At 33.4% G+C, this 12,251-nt stretch overlaps 1 protein-coding gene across 1 annotated transcript in view; it reads right to left on the bottom strand.

Annotated features, from left to right (window-relative positions):
• LOC139524734 (ATP-dependent DNA helicase Q4-like) overlaps nt 1–9,501 on the bottom strand; it is a 210,832-nt gene extending 201,331 nt beyond the window's left edge. The window contains exons 1-6 of the mRNA XM_071319782.1: nt 9,352–9,501; nt 8,049–8,208; nt 7,157–7,190; nt 3,400–3,440; nt 1,413–2,540; nt 435–499 (exon numbers count right to left, since the gene is read on the bottom strand). Of these exons, the coding sequence (XP_071175883.1) occupies nt 435–499; nt 1,413–2,540; nt 3,400–3,440; nt 7,157–7,190; nt 8,049–8,147 (1,367 nt within the window). The 5' untranslated portion in view covers nt 8,148–8,208; nt 9,352–9,501. The remainder of the gene's footprint in view (nt 1–434; nt 500–1,412; nt 2,541–3,399; nt 3,441–7,156; nt 7,191–8,048; nt 8,209–9,351) is intronic.
• Nucleotides 9,502–12,251: the final 2,750 nt, after the last annotated feature.

The following is a 12,251-nucleotide window of genomic DNA, read 5'->3' as shown; positions in this document are numbered from 1 at the left end:
TCAAGATGAACAATAAAATTTAATAATAGCTTGCGTATTGTTTTTTTTTAATATTTGCACTAATGAGCTCCTAGCACAAATTACATGTGAAACAAATGAAAATTGCAAACTGGTTGCACAAAAATACTTGTTTTACATCCCCCCCCCCCCCCCCCCCCCCCTCAAAGTAATCAGTGTTTAACGTTTGTTGGTGTGGTTCATAAATGTTTCTGGTTTATATTTTTTTATATAGATTAGAACATTGCTTTTCCTGTTTGAATGGTTTTACACTATTCATTTTTGGGGCCCTTTATACCTTGCTAATTGATGTGAGCTAAGGCTCTGTGTTGAAGGCCATACTTAGACCATTAAAATGGTTTATTTTTACAAATTGTGACTTAGATGGATAGTTGTCTCATTGGCACTCATTCCAGATCTTCTCAATATCTATTTACCTTGCTGGTGCATAAGATTTTTTTGCCTTTGGCTTTTCGTCATCATCAGCTCCTTCAACACTGTCCTTCAGTATAAAACACATTAACAAAATAAAACACATTTATTTACACAATTACAAACTGGATGCAAGTAGAGCTATCAAATGTGTGCAAGGCAGTTTTACTTTAATTGATATTTTACTATTAATTCAAACTGCATGAGGCCACCCTTATTTCTATTATATTTTTGGCTGGAATCAAAGCTATTAAAATTTTAAATTATGTAAATAAATGAGAAAATATGTAAAGGTACCATATATCATGTATATGTAAACTAGGGTACAGATTTCTTAATATATTACAAAATCGTCATGATACATGTGGTAGCTAGGATCCATTGTATACAATTGACCTCCATTGTTATTCAGTGATTGGTGATAAAGACTTGATTTGATTTTTGTGTTTTTAACGCCACTTTTAAACACCGCTTTTTTGCTATTTCATGGCGGCCAACTTTTATTGGTGGAGGAAGACGGAGTGACTGGAGAAAACCACAGACCTTCGATAGAAAAACTGACAATCCTAGTCCATAAGATTGGAGACATGTGCACCCTAACAAGCCGGGTTCTAAGTCACAGCCTCAAGTGTTGACATGCTAGTGATTTCAGTATTAACTAATAAACAACTCGGCCACCAAGGCTCCCTATAACAACGTTGAACTTGGATTCTAACCATTCTAACCTTATCTTTTATGAAGAAAATATTATGAGAGGTACTGCATTTGTTGTGGTAAAAAGATTCTTATTCTTATAAGGTATTTCTGTAGCTTGATTACTAGTTATTTAAACACTACAGTATGTACAATTTTTCTATCAAAATTTTAGTATGCATACAAGCTTCATTCAATAACTTAATCTGAATGATCATTCATGAATTTAAATATATCATGTTTATGCACTTTAATTTGATAAACAAAAAACTTTTAACATTCATCCTTACTTTATTCTCTTCTTCAACAACTTTTATTTTCCTTTTCTTACTGGGTCCATCTGTACTGTCGTCTGCTTTTCTTTTCCCATGCTTTGGTATTATAGGAACATCATCATCAGGAGCATCGAAGTTAAACATATTACTAGAGAGTTGCATTGTGTCTTCTTTATTCATATCTTGATTCTCAGTATTTTCAGGAATACTTTTCTTCTTCATTCTACTCACAGGTTTCTTCACCCTGCGTTCATTAGCACTATTGCTCTTATCGTCAACATCCATTGGTTCATCATGATCAGGAACAAAATGATCATGTTCAATATTTGAATCAGAACTCTGTTCATTCTTTTTATTAAAATTCTTTACGCTATCAAGTTTTTTAGGAGATTTTCCAACAAAAACTGGATCTTCACTAACATCTTTTGAAGAATATTTATCAGATTCATCAGCAAAAGGTGTCATATGATCAACTTCGTCCCATGCCTGATTGGATGATTTTTCAACTTCACCAGTATTTCCACTTTCATTCAAATCATTATCACAAAAACTCTGAGAAAACTGTGAAAGGTTTGTCTTTGGTTTGACCTTGAACTTATCATGGTAAATTACATGATCTGAATCATAATCAGTTGGTATCTGTTTTTTATTAACAAAAGAGGCAGCTTTTTCAAAAAGCTCATTTTTTATTTTAAAATTTTCCTCTGTGATGGGATGGTCATAAATGTCAGTCTTCTTCTCCCTGCCATTATTACTTTTTAACTCTTTCCGAACAACTACTGGTTCAGAACGTCTGTAAGTTGGTCTAGCATTACCCATTTTCTTAGACCCATCAAATAATTTACTACTAAGTTTCTGAAGATATTGATTAGATTTTTTTCCTGTTGAATCAGTTTGCCCAATACCGGTAGTCTTGTTAACCTCATTTTTCTTTTTATCAAATTCTCTACTCCAAACATCAGGCTCATTTTCACATGTATTTTCATTTATTTGTTTTTCTTCTTCAAAAGATTTGTCCGTATTTGTCTCCCCTTCCTTGCTTCCTGGTGGGGAATGGTTAGAAATGTTTTGATTTTGATCATGTCGTTCTTCTGAATGATCTTTCTCACTGCTTTGACTTGATGTCTTCTTGTCTAATCTTTCCTATAAATAATACACTTGACAAGTTGTTTTTGATACATTTTTGTACGTACTATCATTTATCATGTTTATGTTAAGACTATCATTCATGTTAAGAGAGGTTACAGAATTTTGTAATGAAAGCTATATCCCTTCCTATCCAAAACAAATCACATCCAAAACAAATTTCTAGATTTGCTGATTTGATTATGTATTGAACCAGTCTTATATCCATGCCATTTATAGCTTGATGTTCGGTGTGAGCCAAGGCTCTGGTTTGAAGGCAGTAGTTTGACCTTTTATTGTCTACTTTTTACACATTGTGAATTGGATAGAGAGATGTCTCATTCGCACTCATACCACATCTTCTTATTTCTATTGTCTTTTATACAAATGAACTGTTCTCTGCTGTCTTTTGTTTATCATATATTGCATATATTTCCGTTTGAGATAGCATGCATATGGTTCTGGTAACTAAAGTATTCATTAATTCATTCAAATTCAGCGTTTGTTTTAGAAAAAGTAGGTGACCTGCACTGAATAATTATTGCTATGTAAAGCATATCTAAAGGTGTTTTGACCTGAAGGGCACTTTGGTGTTGATTGTAGATCTTTGCATCAACTTTTCTAAATTCTGGACAATTTAGACCTTTACATATTAAAAAGGTACAAGTCTAATATTGTTGAAACATGCATGTATGCTGATATATGCATACTAATGTCTTTTGATACCTTTTTTTTGTGTAACTGGCTGACATAAGCACATATATATGTTCTTCTTACCCAAAAAAATGAAATAAGAGCAAGCTTTTTTACCAAAGGACAAATTATTTATTCATGGTTAAAACATATTGCAGTACATAGAATAAGATAAGAGGCCTACCTGAATCTGACGCTTTAGCTTGTTATAATCTTTGTATGTGTCTAAAATTTAAAAAAAGAAATTGATGGCATAATTTACTTTTTATCATCTGGTACCAAAATCTGGATCATTTTTATGAGGTGATTTAAATACATGCAGAGATTTTTTCATCCAAATAAAACAAGCAACAATACACCATTGGAAACAATTTGCTGTAGGAAAGTGCTCATCAATGTATAGTTTGAATCAAATACATGTGTTTAGAATTACTATAAACCAACTAATTTTCGCGAGCGATTTATTTTCCCAACTTTCAAGAGTAGAATATATATTAATCGTTGCGAAAATGTAAAACTTGGATCTTTCCTTCTTATTAAAACTACATCATATAAATTTAAAATCATGAAACTAAATAGCCACAAAGTGGACTAGAAATGGTAAAACTCAATATATAGTATCCGCGAAAATAAGTTGGTTTACAGTATATATTCATTTATATCTTTTGGAGTTTAGTATGGCCTCCATTATCACTGAATTAGTACATATTTTTGATTATGGGCCAGTTGAAGTAGGCCTGACAGTGAAGGATTTTATCACTGTGTTTCGGCTGTTTTCTGCTCTTTGGTTGGGTTGTTGTCTCTTTGACACGTTCCCCATTTCCATTCTAAATTTTATTGTTGCATTTTCACCGTATACATGTGAAGCAGAATCTGCTTACTCTTCTAGAGCATCAACCTGTGATTACCATCAGGTTTGGTTGAGTTTGTATTGCTCAGTCTTTGGTTTTCTATGTTGTCCTATGTATTTAGTGTTGTTGGTCTTTAGTTTTCTATGTTGTCCTATGTATTTAGTGTTGTTGGTCTTTAGTTTTCTAAGCTGTCCTATGTATTTAGTGTTGTTGGTCTTTAGTTTTCTATGTTGTCCTATGTATTTAGTGTTGTTGGTCTTTAGTTTTCTATGTTGTCCTATGTATTTAGTGTTGTTGGTCTTTGGTTTTCTATGTTGTCCTATGTATTAAGTGTTGTTGGTGTTTAGTTTTCTATGTTGTCCTATGTATTTAGTGTTGTTGGTGTTTAGTTTTCTATGTTGTCCTATGTATTTAGTGTTGTTGGTGTTTGGTTTTCTATGTTGTCCTATGTATTTAGTGTTGTTGGTCTTTGGTTTTCTATGTTGTCCTATGTATTTAGTGTTGTTGGTCTTTGGTTTTCTATGTTGTCCTATGTATTTAGTGTTGTTGGTCTTTAGTTTTCTATGTTGTCCCATGTATTTAGTGTTGTTGGTCTTTAGTTTTCTATGTTGTCCCATGTATTTAGTGTTGTTGGTCTTTAGTTTTCTATGTTGTCCTATGTATTTAGTGTTGTTGGTCTTTAGTTTTCTATGTTGTCCCATGTATTTAGTGTTGTTGGTCTTTAGTTTTCTATGTTGTCCCATGTATTTAGTGTTGTTGGTCTTTGGTTTTCTATGTTGTCCTATGTATTTAGTGTTGTTGGTCTTTAGTTTTCTATGTTGTCCTATGTATTTAGTGTTGTTGGTCTTTAGTTTTCTATGTTGTCCTATGTATTAAGTGTTGTTGGTCTTTAGTTTTCTATGTTGTCCTATGTATTAAGTGTTGTTGGTCTTTAGTTTTCTATGTTGTCCTATGTATTTAGTGTTGTTGTCCTTTAGTTTTCTATGTTGTCCTATGTATTTAGTGTTGTTGGTCTTTAGTTTTCTATGTTGTCCTATGTATTTAGTGTTGTTGGTCTTTGGTTTTCTATGTTGTCCTATGTATTTAGTGTTGTTGGTCTTTGGTTTTCTATGTTGTCCCATGTATTTAGTGTTGTTGGTCTTTAGTTTTCTATGTTGTCCCATGTATTTAGTGTTGTTGGTCTTTAGTTTTCTATGTTGTCCCATGTATTTAGTGTTGTTGGTCTTTAGTTTTCTATGTTGTCCTATGTATTTAGTGTTGTTGGTCTTTAGTTTTCTATGTTGTCCTATGTATTTAGTGTTGTTGGTCTTTGGTTTTCTATGTTGTCCCATGTATTTAGTGTTGTTGGTCTTTAGTTTTCTATGTTGTCCCATGTATTTAGTGTTGTTGGTCTTTAGTTTTCTATGTTGTCCCATGTATTTAGTGTTGTTGGTCTTTAGTTTTCTATGTTGTCCCATGTATTTAGTGTTGTTGGTGTTTAGTTTTCTATGTTGTCCCATGTATTTAGTGTTGTTGGTGTTTAGTTTTCTATGTTGTCCTATGTATTTAGTGTTGTTGGTCTTTAGTTTTCTAAGTTGTCTTATGTATTTAGTGTTGTTGGTCTTTGGTTTTCTAAAAAGTTGTCCTATGTATTTAGTGTTGTTGGTCTTTAGTTTTCTATGTTGTCCTATGTATTTAGTGTTGTTGGTCTTTAGTTTTCTATGTTGTCCTTTGTATTTAGTGTTGTTGGTCTTTGGTTTTCTATGTTGTCCTTTGTATTTAGTGTTGTTGGTCTTTGGTTTTCTAAGATGTCCTATGTATTTAGTGTTGTTTAGTGTTGTTGGTCTTTAGTTTTCTATGTTGTCCTATGTATTTAGTGTTGTTGGTCTTTAGTTTTCTATGTTGTCCTATGTATTTAGTGTTGTTGGTCTTTAGTTTTCTATGTTGTCCTATGTATTTAGTGTTGTTGGTCTTTAGTTTTCTATGTTGTCCTATGTATTTAGTGTTGTTGGTCTTTGGTTTTCTATGTTGTCCATTGTATTTAGTGTTGTTGGTCTTTGGTTTTCTATGTTGTCCTATGTATTTAGTGTTGTTGGTCTTTAGTTTTCTATGTTGTCCTATGTATTTAGTGTTGTTGGTCTTTAGTTTTCTATGTTGTCCTATGTATTTAGTGCTGTTGGTCTTTAGTTTTCTATGTTGTCCTATGTATTTAGTGTTGTTGGTCTTTGGTTTTCTATGTTGTCCTATGTATTTAGTGTTGTTGGTCTTTGGTTTTCTATGTTGTCCCATGTATTTAGTGTTGTTGGTCTTTGGTTTTCTATGTTGTCCCATGTATTTAGTGTTGTTGGTCTTTGGTTTTCTAAGTTGTCCCATGTATTTAGTGTTGCTGGTCTTTAGTTTTCTATGTTGTCCCATGTATTTAGTGTTGCTGGTCTTTAGTTTTCTATGTTGTCCCATGTATTTAGTGTTGCTGGTCTTTAGTTTTCTAAGTTGTCCTATGTATTTAGTGTTGTTGGTCTTTAGTTTTCTATGTTGTCCTATGTATTTAGTGTTGTTGGTCTTTAGTTTTCTATGTTGTCCTATGTATTTAGTGTTGTTGGTGTTTAGTTTTCTATGTTGTCCTATGTATTTAGTGTTGTTGGTCTTTGGTTTTCTATGTTGTCCTATGTATTTAGTGTTGTTGGTCTTTAGTTTTTTCTTACAACATTCTTTTGCTCAGTCTTAGTTTTTCTATGTTGTGTTTTGCCTTTTAATCTATTCTTTTTCATGGCAATATTTTTCTATTATTGAGTTTGAATTTCCCTTCTCTTTCCCAACTTCCTTAGGGTAAAGTTGATCATGCATGTATTTGGCTATTTATTTTAAGTCCCTTCTTGGTCATATAGCTCCTAGCATACTCTATTACTTGTATATCATTTGGACATCACATTCTGGGTTTGAGAAATCCTAGTGAAGAAAAACCAAAAATATTGATTGGGACACACCAAATCTATACATTGTTTTTTCTTCATTATGATAAAAGCTGACATGGACTTTTAACTGTTGGCAAACATGTGAAATATTAAGTTTTTGAATTACTGGTAGGTCTTTTAAAGTTACAATGATCATTACCTTGTATGTTTTGTGGAGCTGCATCAATATCTTCCTGAAAATAAGAATCAAATAAACATAATTTAGATAGTGTAATATGATAGTTATAATTCTTTAACCATAAACATTTATGACATCTCATGTTTTAAAAATCTATATTTCAATCATTGCCGATCTTCAAATGTAGAAATTTATCATATTAAATATCAAATATTAGAAATCTGCCATCCGCACATGAACATCTTAAATAAAAATGTATTTTTGTCCATCTAATGAGTTAAGCCTTTTTCAACTGATTTTTATAGTTCGTTCTTATGTTGTACTGTTATACCACTGTCCCAGGTTAGGGGGAGGGTTGGGATCCCGCTAACATGTTAAACCCCGCCTCATTATTCATGTATGTGCCTGTCCCGAGTCAGGAGCCTGTCATTCAGTGGTTGTCGTTTGTTTACGTGTTACATATTTGTTCTTCGTTCATTTTTTTAAGTTTTCTCGTTTGAATTGCTTTACATTATCATATCGGGGCCTTTTATAGCTGACAATGCAGTATGGGCTTTGCTCATTGTTGAAGGCCGTACAGTGACCTATAGTTTTTTATGTCTGTGTCATTTTGGTCTCTTGTGGACAGTTGTCTCATTGGCAATCATACCACATCTTCTTTTTTATACATATGTACTGCATAATTCAAAGTTGTATTGAATTATCATGAAATTTCACATTGAACATTTGCAGGCTGAATGCTGTTGAAATGTACAAAGTTGACAAACGATATGTTATAGACACACAGGAGGTCAATTACCAGATGATTATATGAATACAAGAAGTTAGTGCAGATATTTAACTGATGCATGAACATTTCTTTTGCATTTTGTTACAATTTCAATTATGAACTTACTCAAACAGACATGCTTACCTTTTTAGGTTTTCTATCATGCTTTGATATAAAATCAACTTCCCAGTTCTTCAGATTCTTTTTCAATTTTTGAGCTTCATCATAACTACTTCCAGACATCCTGTTTCATTCTAGTTGATCATCATGATCTTCTTTTAAATATATATATATATATATATATCTGAAAAAAATAAGAGATAGCTTTAAAATACATAAAATGTTGAACTGTTAAATGCATGTTTAAATTAAAGTATACATGGTATATAGGAGAAACTTAACAAACAATAATCTTTGTTTAAACATGCTTAAAGGAATTGATATTTTTTAATTACTCATTTTAGTCTTTCTATGTTGTGATGTTGCACAATTTTTTCAGGTAATGGTGAAGATCAGCTCATAGATAGAAAATAAAGAACCCCATGGGTAAAAAATAAAAAAACAGACAAAATAATAGTACACAAGACACAACATAGAAAACTTAAGACAAAGCAACATGAACCCCACCAAAAACTGGAGGTGATCTCAGGTGCTCCGAAAGGGTAAGCAGATTTTGCTCCACATGTGGCACCCATGGTGTTGCTCATGTTATTACAAACCCAGTAAATACATGTAGTCTAATAGGGTACATTGTAGGTCACATTCGTGGTGAAAAGGGAAGTGGATGTTAGTTATAACTTAAGGAACATATCCAATATCATGTGTGAAACGGTTATTCCTTAAATAATGCCAAGGCTCCATGTTGAAGGCCATACCTTGACCTATAATGGTTTACTTTTGATAAATTGTTACTTGGATGGAGAGTTGTCTCATTGGCACTCGTACCACATCTTCCTATATCTATTTATTTTTTTATAGGAGTGCAGAAGCAAAAACCGATTTTACTGTTCTCGGTCAGACCACACAGGAGTTAGATCCAACGCATTCTGGACCTCTATGGCAAACAAGAGACCACCAATACGAAGAAATAAAGGCAATAGTTGTAAAATAGTTTCATAGTTTTCTCCTTTTTTTATGGTGTTGTTGGTTTTTCCACTTCTTCTTCTTCTTCTTCTTCTTTATATACAGAAAAACATCAACTGGTTGATGATTACTTTCCGGCGCATGCCTGGTTTAACAATATTGTTAATGATTTTTTTATAGATGCCCGTGCTGCCTTGGTATCTTTTCATATATTTATGATGGTGGTTTTTTTTTTATCTGAGACTGTTTGATTAATGCTTGCTTAAGTTAATGACTTATGTCCAATGGCAATTATTTCATGAAAATTCATGATTATAGAAGAAATTGCCTATAAATTCAATAATTAGTGTATTTATTGAATTACCTTATAACCAGTGTACGTATATATTAATGTTCATAACATGATTTAAGTAGTTGATAACGCTGTTGGAGATGTTTAATTCAATTTGAACCATTTGTCAACAAGTTCTCTTTCCCGCAATATTTAATTCAACATAACTGGTTTCCGATTTTAAACTGTTGATATCCGTAGGTAAAATTACAATGAAACCAGATTGTACAGAACAGTAAAGTGTACATTCGATATGATAAAGTGTTGATTCAATTTTTGTGAAATTATTTACCGCTATCGTATGATTTAAATTTTTTAACAACTTGTTTAAGATAACTTGTAGATGATGTGTTTATATCTTGCATATACTGTTTAAATATGATATGTATTACAATTGTAAAGGTAAAAAGAAAAATTACAAAAATACCGAATTCCGAGGACAAAATCATAATATGGTCATCACGGTAACGTTGGTAGTATTTTATATTTAGTTTTCAACAAAGGTAAGAAGATGTGACTGTAACTACCTGAAGCATAAGCTGCCAAATCCATGTTTCCTGATATATCTCAAAATCTCACATTTAATTTATAATAAACAAAACGTCAACCAAAATTAACGATTAACAATACATGGGCCTCTATGATATGTATCAGCATTTTGTGTGTATCTAAGTGTTGACCACCATTTAATTAACGTGCCATCGATATTACCTCCAACGACTGCCGACGGTCATACAACCGATAATAAACTTATGTATAGATATAAATACAGGGGCGGATGCAGGAATTTTCGAAAGGGGGGGTGCTAACCCAGGGCAAAAGGGGGGGTGCAGTGGGGGTGCAAAACATATGTCCCGATACAAATGCATTGATCGGCAAAAATAAAGGGGGGGTGCGCACCCCCGGAACCCCCCCCCCCCCCCCCCCTGGATCCGCCACTGAAATAGATATCAAAAGCACGTGCATCTGATTATTTTTTCTATGTGACTTTTTTAATTTGTCTGTTTGGTTAGATATTGCAGATTTTAAACATGCGTATACAAAAATGATGCCGGTAGTATAATGCATACTGTTTGTTGATCGAATCAGTCAACGAAATAGTTAACCCTTGTTTCCCTTTCAATGATGACCGGTATTCTTTTCCTTTTTACAGCTAAGCATGCCTATTACATATAGAGATCATAGTCTTAAGCTAAGGGATTAGATTGAAGGTCACGTGAATACGGATTCCACAGGCTGCCGATTATTGACTTACCATACCTTCCAATTTTTCAAATGCCCATTGGGGGTTTTGTGTGCAAGTTGGCTCTACAAAATCGTCAAGGCGGCCTTCTAATGTATTTTAAAACTGTTATTTTTCGGCTTCTTCATACTTTGAAAACCCTACAGCTATGGTGAAATTTATTGTTTTGTTTAAAATTGTTGACAAAATTGCTCCGCATTCAAATTTAAATTTGGAAGCTTTCATGGGGGAAATATCCCCGGCGCAAATAGTGACAGTTGGCAGGCATGACTTACAAGTGAATAATACATCACTGATGTTTAGAGCTTATTTTAACATATTTGGGTCAAACTTACTGCTTATTACGAACTATTACTTTAAAATTTCCCTTTCATAAATAATTTTGTTGATGTTCTGGTGCCGTATATGCGACATGCCCCTATAGTTATTAGTGATGCGGTATAATATTCTAGTGTTGTTATTGCCAACTTCATCTCGCCATCCTATCGCCTAGCTGTTTCAAATGACTGACGTACGTAGGAGGGGGTTTGAGGTGTCCACTCTCAAACGCGGTAGTCGTTCATTTCAGATAAGGCTGATCATCTTTGCACAATATCTAATTGTTACATGAATGTTGTTAAAAAGTGAATCCAAAACTGTGCCTGCGTACTCAAGCAGTGGATTCTAGCATCACTGATGAGTCTTTTGTAGACGAAACGCGCATTAGGCAGAAACACAAAATTCAATCCTGGTATCTAGATGGTGAGTCTATTTACGAACACTGCCTTTAAGCCACTTGTTGGGTCGATGCCACTGCTGGTGGAGTTTTTATTCTCCGAGGGTATCAACAGCCCAGTAGTCAGCACTTCTATGTTGACATGAATTATCATTAATATGGTCATAATTGTAAATTAACAGTTTACAAACCTTTGATTTTTTTAAATACTAAGACTTTTCTACCTCAGGAATAGATTACTTTGGCTCAGTGTAATTGGCAAAAATTTAAGGACTTTTTAGTCCTCAATGCTATTCAACTTCGTACTTTTCTGGCCTTTTAAACTTTTTTGGATTCAAGCGTCACTGGTGAGTCTTTTGTAGACGAAACGCGCGTCTGGGGCAAATACAAAATTGTGTTCCTTGTTTCCGATATGATGAGTTTATTTATTAACTAACGTTGATATGGTTGAATTCCGTAAAAGCAAATTCCAAGCGTTCCCATGACAGATGACATGTGATAAACGAGCTTAGGCCATATTCCAAAATGTACTCGCATAAATTATAATGGGCTGACTCGGCTTAATACCGATAGATCTGGGAACAGTATATCAAACATAGTATGTTCCTGCCAGTGGATAGATGTAACAATTCATAAAACCTTAAAATGACACACACACACACACACACACACACAAGGAATATAAATTAATCAACCAGGGCCTGTATCAAAAAGAAACATACCCCACTATCAACAGCAAATAATCTATATATATATATCCGTCAGGTAGTTATTCAGTGATGTTAAAAATGAAAAACAGTGAAGCCTTTACCGAAGATGTTGTTTAATCATGAGTTTACTGAAAAACAGCATTAAACAACAATCATTGAAAATGCATAACTGGGTAAAACATGCATTTATAACAAATGTCCAATACTTTGAATACACATTAAGTTGAACAAAATTACATACAAAAACCGGAAAACCCCCTGAAAA

This window comes from Mytilus edulis, chromosome 5 (assembly GCF_963676685.1).
Source record: "Mytilus edulis chromosome 5, xbMytEdul2.2, whole genome shotgun sequence".
In the NCBI taxonomy this organism is placed as follows: domain Eukaryota; kingdom Metazoa; phylum Mollusca; class Bivalvia; order Mytilida; family Mytilidae; genus Mytilus; species Mytilus edulis.
The sequence above is the reverse complement of the archived record's forward strand: the minus strand, read 5'-3'. Positions and strand labels throughout refer to the sequence as shown.